The sequence below is a fragment of the Aythya marila genome (assembly GCF_965140915.1).
Source record: "Aythya marila genome assembly, chromosome: 1".
NCBI classification, from domain to species: Eukaryota; Metazoa; Chordata; class Aves; order Anseriformes; family Anatidae; genus Aythya; species Aythya marila.
The window spans coordinates 147,090,151-147,114,483 of NC_139042.1; the positions used below are offsets into that span (position 1 = coordinate 147,090,151).

General features: G+C 43.6%; 1 protein-coding gene across 2 annotated transcripts; it reads left to right on the top strand.

The window, feature by feature from the left end:
* The first annotated feature begins 3,645 nt into the window (after nucleotides 1-3,645).
* MKRN1 (makorin ring finger protein 1) lies at nucleotides 3,646-23,350 on the top strand. Of its 2 annotated transcripts, none has more exons than XM_082762900.1 (8): nucleotides 3,646-3,912; nucleotides 9,077-9,205; nucleotides 13,445-13,689; nucleotides 19,671-20,005; nucleotides 20,491-20,705; nucleotides 21,379-21,489; nucleotides 21,951-22,074; nucleotides 22,527-23,350. In XM_082762900.1, the coding sequence occupies exons 1-8, from the start codon at nucleotides 3,725-3,727 to the stop codon at nucleotides 22,737-22,739; spliced, it is 1,560 nt and encodes a 519-aa protein (XP_082619026.1). In that variant the 5' UTR covers nucleotides 3,646-3,724; the 3' UTR covers nucleotides 22,740-23,350. The 2 variants fall into 2 exon arrangements, with proteins under 2 accessions (XP_082619026.1, XP_082619027.1); XM_082762901.1 differs by having other exon boundaries at nucleotides 21,951-22,065.
* The last annotated feature ends 983 nt before the right edge of the window (nucleotides 23,351-24,333 follow it).

Below are 24,333 nucleotides of genomic sequence, written 5' to 3' on the forward strand. Positions count from 1 at the left end.
TTAGTTTCTACAAAAATAAACACATTAAAGGAGACTTGAAGCAAAGATTGCTAAGTTACAAAGACAATCCACCTTTGACTTCTGCTAAAGGGTCTGCAGGGAATTTAATTGCAGGAACGACAGGTTGCATCCTCAGGTACAATAAATGGATGCTGAAGATTTTGTGATCAGTATCTTCTTCCTGAGAAGATGGGAGGATAGGTAGCCAGATGTATTGAAAACCAAATCTGTAGATAATATTAGATTTTTGAAAAATATATTCAAATCATAATGACATTGTTTTAATTTCAATTAGATATATTTGGAAGCACTGCAGTTCTGTAGAAACATATCTGGATTATCACATTTTTGGCATGTTACCAGGCAAGATGACCTCATAATCAAGCTGATCTCTGAGTTTCCATCTCTCTCATAAAGATCAAGTTCATCTTAAGATGATCTTACACCATGGGCACCCAGTTCAGTCTGTGGTATCACAGACAGGGTAACAGTGTGTTGCTTTATTTACCATTTTTCTCTTCAAACCAAGGGGGAAATCAGCCCCTCAGCTTGCTGGATTTCTAGCTTGGCTTTCCCCTTTGAACCTGCCTGCAGGTCTCTGAGACAAAAATGGGCCACTCAAGCAGCTTCTTGCAATCTTGTGTACATCCCAGTTTTTGCATTTGTCTTTTGGATTTACTACTGCAAAAATAAGAGTATATATAGAAAATTATTGAGGGCTAACTTCATCTTTTACTTCATTATAAAAGCAATTGAGTCTTGCTAAACCAGGAAAAGAATGGGCCAGTTTGATACCTGCTGGCCTCCAAGAGGTAGGCTGACCATGCTCTTCCTGGGACATTTCTGAAATGGGTTACATGGCTGATGGTGGTTTAGGGAACAGGGCAGCAGTGAGGACCATAGTGTGCATTTGGTTGGGAGAAGGGAAGAAAGCCCCAGAGAACTGCTGGAGAGAGCTTTTGCAAGAAACTGTGGGGAAAACTTGCCCCTCTGCTTGCTACGTTTGGTGACATTTAGTACTGCCCGCCTGCAGCAACCCGGAGAGTTTCCTGTTAGTACTTCCCCCTCGGAGCCTTGGAAGCAGAAGTTAATATTAAACTGGTTGCTGGGTGAACTGGGAGCGGCTGGGAATAAAGAAACCGCCATGACAAATTCTTACAGCCTGCTGGGAACCGGGCCCTCAGGCCACAGCCGCTCCCAGGCCACCCTTGCATTTTCATCTGTGACTGATCTGTAGCGAGTTACCAGCTCCTCTGAAACCCTTTTTCTCTCAAGGGTTTCACTGCTGAAGAAATTAGGGAAATAACAAGCTTTGCTTTAGTTTTGTCACACTGGCATGTCCGCCTTGGGACACTTCCTTTACCTTGTACCTGATTTATAATAGTCTATTAACCTGCAGAGGTTCTGCAAGCTGGTATTTACATCCTGGTATGTCGCCGTACATGCTTAAGCTTTCTTCTAAATATTAAGTATACAAAAGATGCCCTAGGAACATGCAGAATCATATGGAACATTTTTTAACTGTTTATTTTATCTTTGTGTAAATAACAGCGTCTGGAACTGGACATCATGCCAGGACTGCTCTGTAAGAAACCAATCTAACCAACATGAAGGCCCAAAGAAGTTGCTCGTCTGTGATTTGTCTTTGAAGGCTTACATTCTTGCACTTTTATCAGCAGCTTTTCATGATCATTCTAATGGTTCTGAAATGACTTTCCAGATTATCTTAATGGCTTAGGTGATACAGTATTTGATTAATTTCTAATAGGAAGTTTTTCTTTTCTCCAGATCCTTCTAACATAAGATTGAACATATACAAATACTGTGTGGTTTTTGAAGTTGCGTTGCAGTGTAGCATTGTATGAAAGCTGTACCGTGATGGAATCATGTGCAGAAGATCAGTTTCTCGGTATTAACCAGACTCCTTCAAAAGGTCTTCCTGGCTCTCGCATGGCTCAGTGTTGCACTGAACCTCCTGGCTTTCTTATAACGGGGCTTTGCGGAACAGAGCTCACTGTCTGGCATCGATCACTGTGCTGCTCATCTCAGGAGAGTCAGCTGCTGGTCCCAGCTGTAAATGCGGCATGGACAACCTGGATCAAGGTCTTAATCTGATGTCAGCTGACATCTCTGTTATAACCAGTGAAGTTCTGATTAGCCTTGAGGCAGAGCTTGATAAACACGTAGACAGTGAATGACTACAGACAAAACAGAGAAAGAACATTACAACTCACAGAAGGAGAACTTAGACTATTATTTGATGCAAAGTAATACTTTTTTTGTTCTTTTTTCCCCCACAATTCAACTATTTCCTTCATGTCCGTTCTACTAGTGACATGGATTTCTTACTCTTGGAGGTTTTTTTTCAACTTTGTCTTGGATAAAAAGGGACAATATCCAGGGAGTAATGGAGGATGAGAAAGTTGGAAGGCACGCCACAACGTTCACCATAATAACAATAATTATAAAAGATAGAATGTGAAGTTTGGAGCACTTTATAATTTATAAAATGATTGCATATAAAGATGTGAATTGTATATATAAATCTGGGGCAGGAAAATTGAGTTTACTTGAATGCATTGTCGAAATATATTACTCGGGGGCAACACTGGAAGGTTGAGGGTCTTTTGAGTTGAAAACTTCTGTGAGTTGTAAAAGATATTGGTCAGTTTTTGCCAGCAGGAATGACAATGCAGGAGAAAATACATCAGAGAAAGAAAAAAAAAAAAAAAAAAAAAAAAGGAATCTTCTAGGGATATGGGAAAGGGCTATAGAACTGGCACGGTTCCTGCCGCCTGCAGCAGGTCACCGACACCCTACCACACATGTACCCGCGATTTCCCAACACCCGGATCTGAAACAGGCAATGACTAAATCTGGATGACTCAGGGGCTGGACAGGATGAAGATTATTCACTGCCAGCCCCTGAAGGATACAATGAGATGCATCCTCAGTGTGCTGACGGGGTTCTCGTCCCTCAAACCCCTGTGAGTGCGGGGAAAAGCGCTCACACCCTGGTGCCCGTGGGCCTCCAGGTCCCTGTGGGTGCCTATGGGCTCATCGGGCTGAGCTGGGGGAAGGAAAGCAGGGCTGTGAGGGGCTGGAATGGGTGCTGTGTGAGGGAAAACCACATTTTTTTCCTCTCTGTGAGGGCTTGCTGCAGTGCCGCAGCACAGCGTACTGCAGGGCTGCTCTCAGCCCAGACCGCTGCCCGCGGAGCCCAATCATTTTATTTTTTTCGGACATTTTTTTTTTTTACTCGCGGTGTGTACCACCAGGTTGATCACACCGCTGTGTGTGTGTGTGCTTGGCTTATTTCAGCCACAACTCCCGAGCTCCGTTCTCCCAGGCGGGGCCACCCGAGGGCACGGCTCCCTCCCCCCCTCCCCCCCCCGCCTGAGGCCGGCCATCTTGTGCCGCCGCCCTCCCAACAAAGGCCGCGGGGCCGCGCGCGCGCCCGCCCGCTTCCCGCCGCGGGGCCGCGCTTAACGGCCCTGCGCGGCCGTTGCTAACGTCCGCGCTGCGCAGCGGGAAGGCGGGCGAGGGAGAGGGGGGGGTGGAGGCGTTCCCGCCCAAACCCAACCAATCAGCGGGCCGGAGGGAGGGCGGAGTGGGCGTGCCCTCCGTTCGCCCCGCCCCTCCCGCCCCGCCGCCGCCGCCGCCGCCGCCCGTCAGGCCGCGCTGCCGGAAGTTCCGGGCTGCGGCCGTGAGGGGATAAACAGTAATGGCCGAGGCGGTGGCGCTGGGCACGGCGGCGGGCGCCGCGGCGGCGGCAGCGGCAGCGTTGGGGCCGAGCGCCGCCGCCGCTGCGGCAGCCGCGGAGGAGGCGGGCACGCTGTTCGGGCCTGCCGCCGTGCCGCCGCCGCTCGCCTTGGGGCCGGGAGGCGGCTGGACCAAGCAGGTCACCTGCAGGTAGGCGCCGCGCGGCCGCCATTACCCCTCCCCTCCCCTCACCGCTCCCCTCACCGCTCCCTCCCCCGCCGCGCCGCCGCAGCGCCCCCCCCCCCCCCCCTCCCTCCCCTCCCTTCCTTCCCCCCCCGGTTACCGGTGACCCCGCGGTGCTGGGGGAGGGGGGGGGAGGAGGCGGCCGCCCGCAGTGCGGGGGCACCGGGCCCGCCCCGGCATGGCGCCGCTGCGGCACTGCGGAGAGGGCCGCGAGGGCGCCTTGTGTGCATCCCCGCCGCTTATCCCGACGTAAAACCCCCCCACGTCGAGTTTAACGGGTGAATGTGATCCGAGCTGCTTCCGAAAAAATATATAAAACAATAAAAATCCGCATCCCGTCCGCGCTCCTCGCCCTGCACGCCGCCGGGCCCCGGCTGCTCCCCCAGCCCTTTGTGCCGCAGCCCTTCGGCAGGCCGAGAGGCTCCGCGAGGCCGGGCTGCGCTGTGTGCACGTGTGTTTGCTCGGCTAACAATGAATCAGCTAGAAGGCGGCGACTGCCGTGCTGCAGGAGCAAAGGGGTTGATTTGGGGCCGCCGCGGTGGCCTAATGAATGCGTTTCTTTCGCCCGGGCCTAGTGGGAAGTTAAAGCTGGGCCTTTGTAATGATTTACCTGCTTTAACGCGAGCTTAAACAAGAGTGAGATCTCAGCTTTCGGGCCTAATGAGCCCCTGCATTCTTCTTGACTAATCCTCTTAGCCCTGCCGTTGCTTGCTTGTTCATTTCTTTGTTTGTTTGTTTTTAGTGGGCCCTTCGAATTGTAGGCCAGAGAGCTTTCCTCGGGCTTTAAAATGAAATTAACAATTCAACTCCATCTTCTGGGGCTGTGTGATAAGCCAACAAGGACTACACCCTATTGAAACCTAACTCAGGGAAATCAAATTCTTACCAAAATAACGTACTTCTCATTATTAAACCTTGTTTTACCTTTATGAATGAACTAGAGGTTTTAACTGCAGGATGAAGGGATTCAAAAGCATTTCAAAATAGCTTTTTTCAGTATAGCATCTAGAGCAGTTTCTGGTTTGAGTAACACTGCAGAGTTCCATGTGTTTGCAGGCATTATTTATCTGAATTGCCATAGGAGTGGCAGCAGATACTGCCTAAAAAAACTTCTGAGAAATGGGGCTCTCTTCAGCACAAATACTCTGCATTTTGTGGCTGATGGAGGAATGCTGTTTTCTCAGAAGTGAGAGTTTCAGAATTGCCAGGGGAAGCTTTTTCTGCTGCTTTGGAGACTTGATGTGTTAAATTAGTTGCTTAATTGCTCTTGTTACGTCAGGGTGGTGTCCTTGGGATGGACGACTGCCATCTTGGAGCGGGAGACACGATGACTAAGAGGAAGGACTTTGATGTCCCCGAGACTTGTAGTTCTGTGGATAGTGCCCTTCTGCAGCTGAGGTTTAGACCTCTGGATGAAAAACGATGGATTCATCCTGTTTCTTAATAGGTCATGAGAAATAATTTTGTTACATCGCTATGGCTCAGCGGTTTTCAAGGCTTTTGTGCTGCGGGGAAAAAATCCTTTAATTTGGACTAAGATGTAGGGGAACGAGTAGTTATGAAATATAACTCAATTTCATATTTGATCCTTTTGTTACTGGTATGTTTGAAATAAGAAAAGGAATGGTAGTCCTTACCAAGTGTCTCTGCCCCTCCAGTTTTAGGTGGATGTGTAACTTTACTGAGCAGGGGTATAGCCAACGTTTAAACCCAGGACTTGATGCTGATAGTTTCAGATATCTGGGTTTTCCAGATTTTGTGCAGCAATACTTAAGAAATAATCAGCTCATGGAGTTGATGTAAATTGATTGTATTTACTTGTGTGTTCAGTAGCTGACCATAAGTAAAACCCCCTAGCAGCCAAATCGCTGTGTTTTGGGAGCTGCCTGCCTGTGTGTGGCTTTGTTGCTCTTCCTTAGAGCCTGGACCAGGTATTTACTTGCCTCTCAGCACGAAGAACCTGACTCACTGACGTGTGCCTCCTTAACGTGGTGCAACACGAGCGATAAGGTGTGGCGCACAGGCCTTTGAAATGCTTGCTCCATCGCCCCTTCTTAGCCGCTCTCTTCCGGACACCCCGCTAGCTGCTTGCTGAAGGTTACAGCGAGGAAGGGACGAGCAGATCAATACCACCGAGGCCTGCTTTTCCCCTGTTTCGTAAGGCTGCTGGCTCCTGCCGAATTTCATCAGGCACTGGTGGCTGGGTGCCCGCGTGCCACGCTGGAGCCGCGTGCCCGGCCTCTCCCCCAGCACCTCGCTCCCCAGGGGCTCACAACCCGCCCAGGCCTCCCGAGGAAGCCGGAGCAGCCGTGCCCGTGTCCCTCCGAGGCTCCCATCTGCCAGCAAGGGTGGTATCTCTGTGGGGGAGGCTCAGCGTGCTGCCAGGTGTGGCCTTCCCGTTCGGCAAACCCCGTAGCTTAGGAACAAAACGGGGTTACCTGGGAGCAGAACGAGGTGGACCTGAGGCAAAGGACAAGCCACGCCTTGAACAAGCAAAGCCATTGCAAGCCTCAAGCTATGGAGAGAAAATGTTGCAGAGTGGCTTCGCTAAGAGGATTACACGTGTGAAAACGCCTAATGTATATTAAGCAAGCTGTCGGAAAGAAGCTGGTAGCTCTTAGGATTTTAGGCTGCAATTACCCGTGTTACAAATAGCGGTGTCTTTTTAATAAAAGCCATTAAGCATGTTTTTGCTCCAGCAAATGGCAAGTGATCGAAGCAATCACATCCTAACAGCAGGGGAAAGAATCTGTAGTGGATTATTATGTTTTTAGGCATCGCTGAAATCCAGGTCATTAAAATGTGGGCATCCCGAACTTCCCAACACCAGCTGGGAAGGGAGGCAGGGCACTGGGCCTGTGTCTGCTCTGTGACAGTGGGAGAGCCTGGCTCAGCGCCTGTAGGGCAGCGCTCTGATCAAGTGCTCCTGGGGAGTTCTCCCTTCAGCCGTGGCCTTTCTCCTAGTTGCCTCTCTCAGCCCTAGCAGTTGGCTGCGGTGGGTCTGAGCGGCGACCTGATCCGGGCTAAGAATAACCGCGGGAGCTGCCGAGGGATGTCGGGTGAGAGCTGAGGCAGCTCCGTGCTGAGTCAGCAGGCGGCCGGGGAGCTGCCTGCCCCGGCACACGGGGGAAGCAGCGCTGTGTTGAAATGAGCCGCGGGTGGAGACAGCACCCTTAAAGAGCTAGTGACTGACATCTGGCAACCCCCCGAATTGCTCCTGCCCCTGCTGGTGTGGGTCCCGCTCCTTAAAGCAGCCGTGGGTTCCGGTTGTGCTCTGGTTCCATGAGCTTGGCGTGCTGGGTTCTTGGCCCTGAGGTGGGTTTGTCTGCAGGCAGGTGAGCGGGTTGTGTTGGCGTGTTTGTGTGTGTTTTTTGGGTGGAGGGTTCTTACTTGTCTTTGTGGGGCGTGTGGTTTGTGCTGTTTCAGTGCCCTGTTCCTGGTGTGTGCTGGCAGAGCTGTTGGTGCAGCCACCTGGCAAACCTGACGAACCTACTCCCTGCTCTGGGGAGAATATCCTGCAGTGTCATCTGGCCTTTTTATTATTTATTTCTCCCTAGGATTGTGTTCTCTGGTTGGCTGTGTAGCTGCAGCACACAGCCAGGTGGCATTTCTGAGGTGTGAATTTCAGCCTGATGGCTAGCGTCAGCTGGTGGCTTATAAAACCACATTAGCTTTTCTCTTCTGAGTACCTTGAGTAAACCACTGGTTTTGCATACCCTCTGTCAGCCCTCGTAAGACTTGCTTCAAGTTCAAATATTTCCCTGGTATTGGGCTACAGATAGAGCTTGGCTTGTGTCGTTTGGCCAAGTATTGCCTTTGATTTATCTGGCATCCTAACAACGCAGCAGTCTGAGTACCCATGCAGAAGCTCATGCGGTTCAATAATCCTGTACATGTACAGGTATCGACTTGAACGTGCTTTTTTTTTTTTTTTTTGTGAAGAGCCCTCCTGGTCTTAGCATGTGCTGTGAAAGGTGATCCTGTCATCTCCTCCCCTGCCTCACAGGACCTGGTGCTGCTGCTGAGCAGGGGTAGTGCCAATGCAGAGAGGTGCCAGTGTGTAGCAGGAGGGCAGGCCTGCAGCATTCAGCAGCAAGATGGAAGCAGATTGTACCCTTCCAAGTCTGAATCCTCACTCGAGTGGTTTGTAGACAAGCGAAGGATTTGTATGAGACCTAAACCTGAACAATTTTCCGTGTTTACTAAATCTGTTTGCGACAAGTTTGCAGCTTGCTTCATATCTGAGGGCCAGTGCCTTTTGTAAGCTGAACTATTAGTAAGCAGTTCTTACGTAGGTTTTTTGGGGGTGGTGGTGGTGATTAATACTTCTGTGTTGTTTGGGTAAGATGTACTTTAAGTTGCATTTTTGTTTGTCGCTCTCTTGAGCGTACATAGCCTCAGTAGTTACAAGGCCTTAAATGTAAAGAAGCCTGTGTCTTCTGGGTTAAAACTTAAACCAAATGGAAAAACACTGTTCAGTTTGCTTGAGCAGCTGAATTTGAGGGTATTTAACTGAACTTGCCTTATTTGAAATGCTAAAATCGAGTGAAGTGTCCAGTTTGGGACAGGCAGCACAGTATTGAAGCAGGGTGCTCCTACTGATTATCTGGCTCCTATGGCAAAAACTAATGTGCATGTTTAGTCAAATATAACTATCCATTAACAACATGTATTGCATTCTTGGGAAATTACTCCTGGCTCAAATATTTACAAATTAACAATAGACTTTCCTTTTAAAGGAAACTTTTAGGATATGGCTGGTTTTGATGTCGGATTCAGTGGTAGGCTTGTCTAAGGTTTTTGCTTGTGTCAAAACACAGGAGCTACTGCTAAAATTTTGTCCCCAGCCCAGGATAAGGTTTACTTTACCTTTTTTCTTTTTTTTTTTTTTTTTTTTAGGCTTCTTTAAGCATAAGCCCCTATAAATGCAGTGCAGTTCATTGGAATTGCTAAGGCTTCATCTTTTTTCAGACTTCCTTATTTGTGTGTTTATACTTGGACATAGTCCCATGAGTCATTAGTGATGTTCTTAATTCAGCACACCTTGATTTATAAAATAACTCATCATCCTAGTGCTATGTTTACAGATTCAATGTTTGTTCTTAATTCACAGTAATCTTCTGTCTTACAGGTATTTCATGCATGGAGTTTGCAAGGAAGGAGACAACTGTCGCTACTCCCATGACCTGTCCACTAGTCAGTCTGCCATGGTGTGCAGGTATTATCAGCGAGGATGCTGTGCTTACGGAGATCATTGCAGGTAAAGAAATGCCACGGACCGTGCTGTAGGGGAATAATTTCATTCCAAGTCCCTGAGTAGAGAGCTCATGGGAAGAAAAAATACATGTATTTAAAATACTTTAAAATATTATAGTGTTTGCTTTGGTTTTGAAAATAAGTAAAAGTGAGACAAGGAGAGAAGAGAACTGGTTTCAATAAAAGCAGCAGTTGTCAGGATGTGATTTTGTTTCGTAATAATCTGAGGGGATGAGTTGAAATCTGAGACTACATTCAAACTGGCTGAACTGATGAATGAGTAACATTTGGTAGATGATGAAGCCTGAACAGGTATGAATGTTTTTTTCTTATTCTCTCTTCAGGAATTGCTGTTCAGACAAACTGTCACATCTGAAAAAGTAACTGGAGTATAGTTGTCTAGGTTTTTAAACTGCTACCTATGCAAATTGACCCTGTGGTATGAAAACATATAACTTAGCCTATGCTCTTGAAAAAGAGAAACAAAAATGTGTGAACAAAGGAAACTAATGCTTTCCTAGTGTAGCAAAGCTTCATAAAGGCTTGGGGATTTTTTTTTTTTTTACATCATCTTAAATTCACTTTATTAAAACTTACCAGGAGTTGTAACATTATCTTGTTGCAGCTCTTACGCATGATTAAATTCGTATCATGACCTGGTAGCTCACAGTTAGTAGCAGTGTGTTAAACATGAAAGTAAAACTATATATAAGGAAGATAAACTTCTAGCCTTCTGTGTATCTGCCAATGCTGCTTTCATAGTCATGTAGATTGGTGGTCTCAACTTCTTTGATCATGTATGCCACCAGTGAAAGACTCTGGAGCACATAACTAATGAATGTAGATTATGTACACTATGTACATAATTATGTGCACTATTATGTACACATAATAGATTATGTACACTAAAAATTGCACAGATTTTCAATTATTATATGCAAAACCTTGCTTTCACTAAGAATATTGTATTTTTTTACTGAGAGCAGTGTGGTTCAATATGCTTCGTTATTTTTTAAAATCAGTTTAACATTTTTATGCAGTGTTTTGAAGGTCTGGTTGTAAGCTCAGTTTATGTCAGTATTTGGCCTTAATGGCTGTTAAAACTGAAAAAGATCGCTTGCAAAGATATGCAGATCCAAAAAGAATTTAGTTGTTGGCTGTATTTACTAAATCGTGATGCTCATTTTTCATTCCTGTCCACCAAGTATGTAAAGGTTTTGTTGAAATTTGGCTAGTAAATTTCTGATTTGATATCAATTTCTCTTGCAAACTAATCAAATGAGTGTAAGGCACACTGAAACTATTTAGAAGATTTATAAACAATCTTCTAACATGCTTAGAAGTTTTTAAAATGTACAAATATGAGTGTTTCCATGGGTAACATGCTTTCATTGTTTTTGGCAACAAAATCATACAATAATGGAAATGTTTCCAAACAGCCGTTTTCAATATGTCATCTCCATAGCACTAGCTTCTTTCAAAAAGCAGTTAATTTCTCATTCTGAAAATGGCACTCCTACCTTGAAGGGACAGATTAAGTATTTGTGTTTTGAAAATATCTGTTAGGTAGCATACTAGTCACAGCCACTTCTCATCACCGAAGAGTTCAGTAGATCTGCAGCATTTCTGGTCTTATGAAAGAAAAATGTGTGACTCATATGTGACAGCTCCTTTAAGCACTTTGCTGTGAGATAACCAATAAACCTCAGTGTGGTACAAAAGGTTTTCATTGTAACTTTCCTTTTCATTACAAAATATTGGAAAGATTTGGCTGTTTTCAAGGCTTCATTTTTGTAAAGTTAACCGTATCGACAACATCTTGTAGCATTTTGTGTGCTTCTGGCTCCAACTCTTTTGCTACAATATCTTGCCTGGGAGTGATGCAATGAATGAATTTTGCGTGTGGAGCTTTTTGTAATCTTACCCTGGAACGCTTTATTTATTCTAGTCAATTCAGCTGTTCCTTCAATGGTTACACTTGTGCAGTTTTTCCCCATAAAACATAGTTTTTATTAAAGAAGTCATTTACTGTTGAGAATACATCTTCTCCAGTACATCTCTCCTTTAGTGGCTCACAAAAAAGCAGTTCACGTATTTCCTTGTTGAAACAGAATCTGTTGAATACCATAAGCTGAGATGTGTTACTAACAAGTACTTTCATCTGCCTCTATTGTAAACCTCCCACACTGCGTAATTTGTTCTAGGACTTGTTTCTTTGAATCTTCAGCAGAGTTCTGTGTCTCCCAACAGTATTTACTGACAGGAAGGCTTTCATTTGTTGCTGTTCTGTTTTCCATGCATTATTTCAGCCGTTTTTACCATATCAGGAAGAACAAGTGTTCTGATCTGTATGTGGCTTTTTGTCTTTCTGTTACTATTTAAGAAACCTCAAAGACACTTCTCGACATTTGTCGCTTTTTTTGTAAAACATTTGATTATCACATGATTTGAAACATCTCTGGAAAAAGTTATAAAAGTTGGTCTTAATGTTCAGAATGCTTTGCTCTTAAATGTCTTGTTAACAGTGATGGCTTCATACTATTGTTAGCTAGTACCTGAAGGCCTAATGTGCAGTTGGTGCAAGGCTTGTTATGAACAATAGTGGATCTGTATTACAAATGTGTATTTCAAACAGTCCTCTTGGTAATTTTTGATTTTTTTTTCCCAAGTCTTTGTCAGATCTGATTAGGTCATCACTGTTTTTAATCTTGTACCGTGGTTGAGGAAGAGCTCGTAGTAAGTGGAAGTGTCAGCTCTGACATCTTGTTTTGTGTTCACATTCTGTGTTATCTTCAATCCACAGTTACTTCGCAGGAATCTTTTTAAACTTCTTGTTTGTTTTGTGAGGGTGAGTTAAAAGTTGATAATATAATCTGTGATGCTATTTAATGGGGCAGGTATAAACTGCAGTGTTACAATACATTAAATGTAACCAAGCGAGGGTGCTGCTGTCAGTCCCTCTGCATTATGGATCACCTGCCCTTCCTTAAGTACACCTTGCATACCATGTGTGACGGGACCCTTTGACATATGGACTGAGTAAGGATGCTGGCCTCAATCCATATATTAAATATTGCTAAAGCTTAATTCCCTTGTGTTTTTTTTTCAATAGAGAAATTCTGATACTTTGTTCTTGAATTCCAGTGGATTGTTTTTGCATAACACCTGGAGTGCATGTACCCTGCTTTGGAAACCACTGACACAGAGGTCTGGAGGCTTGTGTTTTAAACTCATTTCATAGCTTCCTTGAGATTTCAGAGCTGACATTCAGCTGGGAGCACTTCTTTAATATGCAAGAACTGTGATGCATTGTTGTTTTCAATCTGACACAAGGGAAATGAATCACAGTTGCTTAAAGGTTTTGTGTGATCTCCAAGAATTCTCTACCTTCATCCTTGAAATTAGTCAGCAGATATCTAAGACTTCATGGGAGAATTAATTATTATCTTTGTAGTCTACTAGCTGCTGGAAGATACTTTTGAGGGAAATAATGCTTCCCTGTTGTTCAGGGGTGGTAAGAATCAAAGTGTTCTTAGCATCGTTTTCCACATTAAGATGGAGATGTTTCAAGGGATTACTGAAATTCAATGTAAAATCTGAATGAGGCAAGATGCCAAGGTAAGTCAGTGCAGGTCATGTAGCCCATGGCGTTGTCCAGTCAAGTTTTTGATTATCTTCAAGGACAAAGATTGTGTAGCCTCTCTAGGCACCTGTTTCAGTGTTTGACTACTCTCATGGTAATTTTTTTCTTTTTCTTCTAATAACTTATTGTCATTTCCCACTTTGAACTTGTCTGCTGGCTCTCATTTTGTCACTGCGCCTCTAAGAAGATTTTTCTGTTCCGTCCCACCGAGTAGATGAAGACAGCAGTATCTGCTGTTAGTGAGTTCATTCAGCTTTGAAAAGACTAAATTTGATAATACTGCATGTGTATGACAGGTACATCACCAATTTTGGAAATAATTGAAGTTCATTCTATGTAAGTTAAGTAAAACTTGTGTGTGCTACTCTGTTTCTTACAAAATGCCAGAGTACCTTTGATTTCTGTAGGCAGTGCTGACACATTACAGAAATTCATCCACTTGTGTAAAGGGTCATCGGTGGCATTCTCTTCCAAGCCACTTCTAGATCTTTCTTCATTATAGGGTGTTTACATCGCAATCGGTTGACGTCCATAAAGCAACCAGAGGGATTGGAAGTACTTTTTTGTGATGAGTTGACATGATGTGTTTTAACTTTTTAGATATGAACACACCAAGCCACTGATACAGGAAGAAGAAGAAGAAGAAGATGTGACTACTGTGAATCCAGATGAAAAAATTTATCCCTCAGTCTCTTCAGACCTTGCATCATTCCCTGATGAAACCATTGAAGAAGAACTTGTTGAGTTAGAAGCTGAAGATTTAGATATGGCAGCTGCAGGAGTAGGTGTTGAAGACTGGGTGAATGCTGTAGAATTTGTCCCTGGGCAGCCATACTGTGGACGTGGTAAGCTGATCATGGGATAACAGTAAATTTCTGCCAAGGGTCAACAGTTTCTACATAGTGCATTTATTTTAATGCTTCTGGTTTTGTTGAGTGTAGCTATTCAGCTTTATGAATCACTTCAACTGTTCTGTCATGAAGTTCTACCTGAGTTTTCTGGCATGAATAATAGGATCATTCCACATCAGTTACTACTGCTGTCATGATGTTCTAAAACCAGGTATGCTTAAAGACAGTCTCTGCATACTCGTAAAGGTTTTTCCAGTGGAGGTGCAGATTCCCGCAGAATGATCTGAAACCATATGCTTGCTTTCATGAACCCCATGGCAGTTCAGACCAGAGGCTGAAAATTGTGTATTCTAGTTACCTGAGACTTAACTTGATGAGACTAAGATGGCTCATCTAGAGAGTGAGATTGGGACTCGCTCTCAGTGAGTCCCAATATGGCCCATCATATGGGACCGGACTGTTTGTAGTGTACCTGTCATCTGCTTTCCTTGCAAACAGGTAGCACAAAGACTTTAAATTTAGAGGGGACGTAGGTTGCTTGTGTTTAGCATAATCTCTAATACCTGGCTGTCTAAACTAAAGACTTTTGGCCTTGAATAATCAAATTAGGATTGAATCCTAAACATATCCTTTATGACATAACTTCAAATTATTCTGGGCATAAAGTGCTCAGATAATGCTTCTTAGCAGTGGCTCATCTTTTACCATTAAGACAAGGCATTCTGCTAATGCAGATGAATCTCTGATTTGTGACTAAATGCACTATCTTGAAGATGACCTCATGGCCTAGCAAAGAAAATAGTGACAATTCTTTGGATACTCAGTTTTTGAGGTACAGGTGCACCACGCTTCCATATTTATTCTGCTGCTGTAACGTCTGCTAGATGTTCTGGAATAACTGAGGGAGAGCAGAAAGGTGGCAATATAAGAAACGCTGAATTGGGTTGCATCAAGTCCAACTGCCTGACCACTTCAGGGCTAACCATAGGTTAAAGTATTTCTTTTAAAGGCATTTTCCAAATGCCTCTTGACTGCTGACAGGCATGGGAACATGAACCACCTGTCTAGGAAGCCTGTTCTGGTGTTCAACCACCCTCACAGTACAGAGCTGTTTTCTAGCATCCAGTCTGAGTCTTCCCTAGCACAGCTTTGCACCAGTGCCGTGTGTTTCTCATCAGTTACCAGCACGAAGAGTCCGGCACCTCCCTCTCCACTTCCCCTCGTCAGGGAGTTGCAGAGAGCAATGAGGGTGCCTCTGAGTCACTTTCTCCAGACCGGACAACCCACGTGTACTCAGCTTCTCCTCACAGGACATGCCTTTCAGACCTTTTACCAGCATTGTCGCACTCCTCTGGATGCATTCAAGTATCTTAACATCCTGTTTATATTTTGAAGCCCAGAACTGTACACAGTATTCGAGGTGAGGCCACACCAATGCTAAAGACAGTGGAAGAATCCCTTCTTTTGACCAGCTGACTGTGCTGTGTTTAATGCACCCCAAAATGTGGTTTGCCCTCTCGGCTGCCAGATGTATATGTACTGGATGGCAATAATTGTCCCAGTGTGAAAGCAGGTGTGTGAATTGATGATAATAAGCTAGTTTATATAGGATGACTTTCTTCCAGTATTTCTAGAAGTTGAGGCATCTATCTTAACATGTCTTATACTGTCTTGTTTCCTAACTGAAGATTTATTAAAGTACAGGCCTCTTCCCTGGGCTTCTAGGGATCTTACGTGTGTTGCATCAAGCTGAATTGAAGAATATCCTTTATGTGAAAAGATTTTCAGGAAAGTGGTCCTGGAGTCGAGAGAGAAGTTGAGGTCAAGATCATTCAGGAATGTTCATTAGGTATCTTTCATGAAGATTTCAGTCAGAAAGGGTCAAAAAAGGTTGAAGACACCTTTGTTCAGTTTCACATTGGTTTGCTATAATATGCTTGTGCTTTGAGAGGTACATGCTTATGATTCCCACAGAGAGGGGTGATTAGGAGATGAGCTCATCCTGCAATACCACAGTTTAGTGGTTTTGGGTGGTCTCACTAGAAGAATGGAAGCTTCTGTTCCATAGATGGCCTGAGGTTTAATACACTTTTTTAAAAAAATCAACATAGTAGAGTTTCAGGAGTTGTCTAGAAGTACTTATATGCAGAAGACTTAGTGTTTGAAGCTTAATACTCCTGATTGTCTAATACTATTTTCCTTTATTTTCTGAGGCAAGCAATATGCACTTAGCCCAACTCTTCCCATTCAGATTCTATGTATAGAATTCCTGCAGCATGGAGAGAGACTTGCTGTCTTCCATTGTAGAGGACTATATTTTTTTTTTCCCCTTTTAAGTGGTGGACGTGAGGAGAAGATTAACTTCACTGAAAAGATCTACTAACAGAATATGCTAACCAAGTATATGTCTTACTTCATAAATGGAAGACTGGAAGATTTTCATGGAAGGAACTGTTAAACTTCTTGGAGTGGGTTTAAGTGGACTGGAATGCTCTTGTTCTGTGTACCCTATTAAGGGAAACAAGTAATCTGAATAATCCTTTTAAGAGATCAACATTTGAATATAGCGTGGGCTGAAGCTGGAGAAAGAAAGGTCTTGAAAGCAAATACTTATTTTATAGGCACAGCTTCACACTGACAGATGAGATAATATCTAATGCCTTCAGAGTTCTCCTAATGAGTTCGTCAGAATGGGAGAGATTTTTTTCCTCTTTGCCTAGATGTGTTGTCATCCATTATAATAGGAGCTAGTAACCATATTCTTTTCACGTTCAGGCTCTAACAACATGGAGCAAAACTGTAGCAGATAAAAGAGATGTTCATGCAGGGCTTCAAATTATGGAAGGTATTAGGTATTATTACTAAGTAATTATTACTAAGTAAATTAGTATTGTTACTAAGCATGCCTCTTATTACTAAGTAAAAAGAGTAATTTCATTTTTATGTCATTGAAATAGAGCTGTAGCTGAGGGGAAGTGCTGGGACTGCACAGAAGACTGAGACTGGAAACAAATGTCACTTTCAGCATGTTCTCCTACCTCCTACCCTGTCATATCCCATAGGGGTACCTAAAGCCATTATTGAAGATTGATGTTCACAGAGCTGTGTCTTAGTGGCTAGACATCTAGACAACAAGAACTGGTTGTATTTTGTACAAGGGTGGTATTGTGGACTTGGCTGGAGATTACTAGCTATATTGTATATTTTGCTTGATGATTTCAGTCTTCAGTATTGTAGTTTTTTGTTGCTTAAGCAAAAGTTTTGTATACTTTGCCGAAATTTGAAGTTCTGCTCTCTCCTGTTGTGGCCTAGCATTAAATAAATAAATAAATAAATGGGTTTGTAAATCAGGCTTTGGGGTAAGACTTCAAAGCTTTTATTTTCAAAGAACTTGAAGTAAGAAGTGTGTGTTCTTTTAAACGAATAAAACCCTTCCTGCATAAAGATTTGGCCAAGGATATTCCTCAGAGGAGTGCGGGTGACTCTGGAAACTTTCTCCATTAAGAAAAATCTCAAATGTGCCTCTGATTTCAAAGTACACATTTCCCAGGGATGTATAACTGCAAAAAATAAAAATCTTGCCAGCCCCATTCAAAGAAATATCCACTAAACTCTCCTTCCTTGCTAGTTTAAAAAAAAATAAAATCTGATAGCACTAACTAGAATAAAACACTGGCAAAAATGATAGCTGAGGGTATAGAAACTGACTGGTAGTTGAGATTTTTGTTACTACCTTTGGAGAAGGTGATACATCTGAAACACCAGTAGAGGGGAATGGAATTTCAATTAATGGGTACAAATTTTCATATTGCGTTTAGCTGGGCAGAAGGTTAAAACCCTAGTAAATGGTTACTTGTGAATTAACATCAAGGAAGAGTAACTAGAACTCATAGAGAAGAGGAGGTAATGAAGACTTTCTTTTTTCTGTTTCTGAACATTTTGCTGAAAATGAGCAGGTAAACAGTTGACTTATACTTCTGAAAAGCAGTTGTGACTGTTACTAGCAAACAGATTTGTCTAAGATCAGCATGAATGACGTCGGAAGTCAGAAATGGTTCTACTATGCAAAGTCAGCAGGAAGTGAACTTCAACTTTTTTTGAGAGCTAGTATTTTTCCTGCACTAATCTTTGATATTTGCTTCTCCCCTTAAACTGTGAGCTCTCCAGGACCTGCTTGTTCTTTCCTCTATATCTAAAGGCTACCAAGCTGATAGACGTTTATTAGTTTCAATAAAAGCATTAGAGTGCCAAAAGAAGGCAATGGACATGGTGAAGGGTCCAGAAGGCAAGATGACTGAGGAGCAGCTGAGGCCCCTTGGTTTGCTCAGCCCAGAGCACAGCAGGCTGAGGGGAGGCCTCATGGCAGCCTGCAGCTCCCTCACGAGGGGAGCAGAGGGGCAGGCGCTGAGCTCTGCTCTCTGGGGACAGCGACAGGACCCGAGGGAACGGCATGGAGCTGGGACAGGGGAGGGTCAGGCTGGGGGTTAGGGAAAGGGTCTGCACCCAGAGGGTGGCCGGGCACTGGGACAGCCTCCCCAGGGCAGTGGTCACAGCACCCAGCCTGCTGGAGTTCAAGAAGTGTTTGGACAATGCTCTCAGATGCATGGTCTGATATTTTTTTTTTTTTTGGGTGGTCCTATGTGGAGCCAGGAGTTGAACTCAATGATCCTTGTGGGTCTCTTCCAAGTCAGGGTGTTCTGTAATTTTATTTTGCATCTTTATTTCATGGGGTAAAATCTGTGTGAGCGTGCAGCCTCTGATTCCTTTTGAGAAAGTGTCCTTTACTCTTAGTAATCCAAGTACACCTCTGCTTGTGTGCTTCCTTCTCCAAATCTTGAGCTTTTAAAGCTCCACTTTCAAAAGCACATAAGACTTTTTCATTCTTATTAATATAACCAGTGATTGTTATAAAATCCAGTTGCTGTTCTTCCTTGTATTTTTGTATTTGTTCTGGATATAATAATTCTGTTATCTTCCTGCATGCTTGAACTGCTTTTGTCTTGTAACTTAGTTTATCATCCTACTTTATCATGATCGCAAAAGGCTATTTGGCTTGTGGTGACACAGAAGCGTGTTTTCAAGAGGAACAGGGAGAAGTCTGAAGCAGAACCTATCTAAATAGTAAAGAGAGGCTATACTGATTTCAGTTATGTTTAGAGTAAGGTAGGGAATTTATTTTGTGTTTCAGCTTTTTTTTTTCAAAATTGATGGCTAGCTTAGAATGTAATGAGAGTACCTTGAAAATCACTGCGTTTCTTTAAGTTAGGTTTGTATGTCTGATACTGATGTTTTGATAAATCCAGACTAGATATCTGTCTTGGGTGGTGTCTTTTTGCAAATACCTAAAATTAAGGTTAGAGGGATCTGGACAGGGCTCTTCTGTTCTTCATGCAGGTGTTTGGGAGTCTAGAAATGGAAGTTACTTCATGCTGATCAGCAACATGGCTTATTAACCTGCACATGAGGAACTACTTGTGTGGTGGTTCCATTTTTGGCATTTCTTTTGCTGGATACAACTCTGTTGCTTCAGCTGTGTAATTGTTGGGGAGGAAAAATGATGTTAGCTGATGTGGAACTGATTCTCAAAGCAGTGAGATTTTTCATGTTACTTAATTGCTGCTGACCCGTGGTTTGCATAATGCTCTTGAAAATCTCACTAGTTCTCAGTAGCTGTGGTGTAGACCTAGCCTGTAAATGGATTTGAATCTGACCACTGAAACCTTTACGGCTTTAATCTTGTCTGAATTGAAAGAAGAACAAATTGCACCAGAAATTAGTCTTGCTTTCTTGAGTGAGAAAATAACGGTTGGTTCGTACTGAGGGTTTGAAACTAGGACTGAAGTAAGCCTTTCTTTTTTTTGTTAACCCATTTGCATAACTTGAGCAGGGTTGTTCGAAGACTTTTTTGCATTAAAACACACTCCTAACGCTATAAATCTGAATGTGTTGCTTACCATCCTTAATTTTGTTCCCAGCTGCTACTTCCTGCACTGAGTTACCCTTGGATGGAACCTTGGATGGAACCTTGGATGGAACCTTGGATGGAACCTTGGATGGAACCTTGGATGGAACCTTGGATGGAACCTTGGATGGAACCTTGGATGGAACCTTGGATGGAATGGTGATTGAGGAAGAATACGAGAAGCAGGAAGAAAACGAGGAGATGAAGAAGCAACTGTGCCCCTACGCCGCAGTAGGAGAATGTCGTTATGGAGAAAACTGCGTATATATCCATGGGGATGTTTGTGATATGTGTGGGCTGCAGGTCTTGCATCCCATTGATGCTGCCCAGAGATCCCAGCACATAAAGGTAAGCAGACAGCTGTCTGGTGTTAAACAGCCTTCAGTTGTTGCTTCCTAGCTCCTTGTAATCACTTGCTACTAATACCCTTTGATTTGAAGGTGCATGCAGGTCAGACAGAGAAAGAAATTCCTGTTGTAAACTGGACTGTTTCCTGTCAGAGCCATATTCAAAAGCATCTGGGTTTCCTTATCTGTGCTGGGAGAGCAGTCTGGGTGAAGATACTAAAGCTTTGTTCTTTGCCTAATAAAACTGGATGGTCTTTCAGATTGCTTTTCTGATGTTTAAAAGCAGTGTCTGAAGAAGTGAATTTGAACTCTAAATTGTTTCCCACTGTCTAAGCAATGTTTATTTTTTTGAGGATAAAGACTTTGCAGCTTAATCATTTTCCATTCTTTATGCAAAGTAAGAGTGAAACTGAGCTTAAAACCTGTTTGAAGTTCACCAGGTGACCAGCTGTCTCTGTAGTTGTTTTCTCTGTCTCTCCTTTTCAGTCTTGCATTGAAGCTCACGAGAAGGACATGGAGCTTTCATTTGCCGTCCAGCGTAGTAAAGACATGGTGTGCGGGATATGCATGGAGGTGGTGTATGAGAAAGCTAATCCTAGTGAGCGCCGCTTTGGGATCCTCTCCAACTGCAACCACACTTACTGTCTGAAGTGCATCCGCAAGTGGAGGAGTGCTAAACAATTTGAGAGCAAGATTATAAAGTGAGGCACTTTCCCATTTCGATTGTGCTATTTGTTGCTATGGAAGAACTTGGTAACTTGTGACAACTTGCACCAGGCCTCCCCCCCTGCACAGAGACTGCATTTAATACATGCTAACTTCAGTTTGGAAGTGAAGTAATTGTTAAGGGGTAACATTTACACTCTGATTTGGTTAATGTGGATTAAGTTTGCAAAAGTCACTTAATGGTAGAAAATGGCTTTCATTTATTTAGTAGCGTGTTGTCCGCTGGTTACTGTTTGTCTTGGACACCCAGCCAGGAATCTGAAAACAGATTAACCAGTTCAGAATGTATGCTGCTTAATTCATTACCGCCCTAGGGCATTAATCAGTTGACAAACAATTTCTCCATTTAAAGGCTGTTCTAAAGAAAAGAATCCAGTAAAATAAATACAGAAATTGAAACAAAATAAATTTATTTAATGCTAAAGAAAAAGGAGTCTGTGTGAAGTGTTTTTTTGAGACCAGCTGCCATTGCTATTGAGTTCTCAAAGAGAGCTTAGGTTATCTTCATGTGCGAGAGAATATGGACCAAAAAGCCCATGTAGTAAGTGCACTTGTACAATAGATTGTAAAGATTGATATATGCTGTGACTTGTGTAGGAGAGCACCCTGTAATGTGGAGTTCTGCAGCACAGTCTGTTCATTCCCCAGGTCCTGCCCAGAATGTCGGATCACATCTAACTTTGTCATTCCAAGTGAGTACTGGGTGGAGGAGAAGGAAGAGAAGCAGAAACTCATTCAGAAATACAAGGAGGCAATGAGGTACGAGCACTGCAGCCTTTTGTCAAGTTCAGACCGCAGAGATAAGGGCCCACATGGAGAAGGATGCTGATCTAAAGCCTTCTCATATCTCCTTTCCACTCCCACTTGTGAAGTCCATCCTTACCTACCCACCTGCAAATGCATGCAACCACACAGTCACTGAGCTGTTCCTAAGTACTTTGACCTCAGTCTTTCCCTTGTACACATAAAGCACCGGTGGTGTAGCCGTAAGGTGGTACAGCTTGTGCTGTGCAAGCCCTCTGTGCCCCTGTGCATGCGTTGACCCACACCTGCTGGGTACAAGCATTGTGTAATACACCCTTTTTTTGCGTAGGTGTTGTACTGACAAAGTATCTTCAGCTTCAAATGATACCTGAGATCCCCTTGGACTGTAGGTAAATGCAGTTCTGAAGTCTGGTTGGGTCTGCTGTGAGTAAGGGTTGCGATATTTTCCTTTCCAGCAACAAGCCATGCAGGTATTTTGACGAAGGCCGTGGGAGCTGTCCGTTTGGAGGGAACTGTTTTTACAAACATGCATATCCTGATGGCCGTCAAGAGGAGCCGCAAAGACCCAAAGTAGGAACGGCAAGTAGCTTTTGGGTTAGTGGTGGTGATTTGTGTTCTGTATATATCTGAATATACAGAGACAGATCAAGAGGGGCGTGCGTTAAATCTGTCTTGAAGAGGATAGGGAAACTGTTTTCTCTGACAGACCTGTGTAGTGGTGAATTTGAAGGAGGGGGTGGCCTAAAGTTTGGGAGTGGTGGAGGCCAACGTGTAAAAGAGTGAACTTAAAATAAATAAATAAATAAAATAATAATAATAAAAAAATGTTACTGTTACACCAACATCCTGAGGTAAAATGTTGGGCAGCATTAATAGGGATGTGCAAGGGTAGATTCTACCAGAGGTGAGTATATCCCTGAAGGAGAACCATGTCAGAAAGTACACCAGAGGCTGATGGTGTTCAGCCCCTGGGAAGACTCTTGTCTTGTACCACCTGGTCACCTGGGGAAATGCGTGTGTTCCACTTGCAGGCCCAGCGAAGGAATCGGTTCTGGGAGTTCATCGAGGAGCGGGAGAATGGTGATCCATTTGAGACCGATGAAGACGAGGTGGTGACCTTTGAGCTTGGTGAGATGTTGCTCATGCTGTTGGCAGCAGGAGGTGATGATGAGCTAACAGATTCCGAGGACGAGTGGGACTTGTTTCATGATGAGCTGGAAGATTATTATGACTTGGATCTATAGCACCTGTCAGTGGAGTGTGGACTGTTGTCTTGGCTTCAGGCAGTAGCTATTACCTGTGGTGTTGTGGCAGTGCCTGTGTTTCTCCTAGGCAGGCCTATCAATTCCAGGTGCTGTTGTAATAACTTTTACCCAGGGTCTGTCTCTTCCCACCCCCTCCCATCCCAGGAGTGTTGTTTTTCCTCTGTTTAAACAAATAACAAGAAATCTTCAAAATGTTAGTTTTTGTAAAAATGAATTTAACTGTCAAACAGTTAGCTTAGGTTTGTTGCTTCATCTATGTACCCAACAGAGCTCACCCAGTTCCAGGGTTAAAGTGTTTACAGGACTTCCACACTCATTTTGAAGAGCCCAGATACAAAAATGAGCAGTGGCCATGCAGTGGGGATGTAAATTGGCTGATGGCCGTTCTTCTGTCCTTATATCAATATTTCTGACTGCAGACCAGATACAAATAAACCTGTTCTGGCATCAGCTCGTTCCAGCCCCCTCATGTACACATCTTCATTTGTGATTTTGGTCTCTTGTTTACTTGCACATTACTATTACTACTGTGTAACCAGAACCAGGTGTGAATGTTCCGGGTTTTTACTGTGTCTAGCATGAAAGGATAATGTCTTAGTGAAAGGAGAACTTCTATGTGTATATACAGATAAATGTAGAGTTGGACCTCAAGGATGGGGAGACTCTGTATAAGTTAAAAAATAATAAGACCACCTTTCATCCCCTCTTGGTGCATGAAGTCTAGCCTCCAATTGGACATGAAACTGATTTAGTGGTCTCAGCTCAGTCTATTGCAATGATCTTAACTATCATGTGTAACTCCTTAATACACCAGCTCTCTTTCATGTGTATTAGTAGGGTTGTCCAGGAGCAGAAATCTGGTTAGCCAAGGTGGGGTCGGAGGAACACCAGAGAGGCCCCTTTAGCTGTATTGCTCTTTAAACTTTAGAACTTGGTGCAACCACGTAAGCCGTGAGCTTTCCTAGGAAATCAGCGTGCCTCTCAGCTGGGCCGAGGTATGCGTGCCCTTCAGCGTCTGAGCTGGGCGGGTTGCCTGGTAAAGCTGCTCGGCTTATGTGAGCTACTGCTTATGAAGTCAGTCATGCAGTTTTGGGCTGTAATTTGCATTGAGAAATTACTCTGCCACCAAAGCTCCAGTACAGGAATTTTAACCTTGCATTACGTTATTGCTGTCTTTTATTGACTCGTGGATGCCCCGTGATCTGTTCTCCTGCTGCTCTTGTCCCCTAGACTGCCTCTCCTTTCACTTTTAATTGGAATGAGAAATTGTTCTGAGGTCTATAATGTAATGTTTTGCAGCTGCCTTTTGTAAGAAGCACTTTTCCCAAATAAAAAAAACAAACAAAAACACACAAAAAAAAGCAAACAACCCCCCCAAAATTAAATGAGGTCTGTCTGTTCTTTTAAGTTCGAAGCTTCTGTATTTTAGCTTGATGATTTGTGGGGAGGGGTGGCGGTGGCATGTGTGTTTGTGTAATACAAAGGCATTTGTCACTTACTCTTAAGTAATGAAGAATCCTGTCACGCTAACATGAAGTTTTAACTTTGTTACCTTTCCAAAAAAGAGCCTGTA

Coding starts and splice junctions, on each gene's coding strand:
- MKRN1 (XM_082762900.1), top strand. CDS start 3,725: ATGGCCGAGGCGGTGGCGCTGGGCACGGCGGCGGGCGCCGCGGCGGCG. Junction 21,490..21,950: donor AAATACAAGGAGGCAATGAG/GTACGAGCACTG, acceptor TTTCCTTTCCAG/CAACAAGCCATGCAGGTATT. Junction 22,075..22,526: donor AAAGACCCAAAGTAGGAACG/GCAAGTAGCTTT, acceptor TTCCACTTGCAG/GCCCAGCGAAGGAATCGGTT.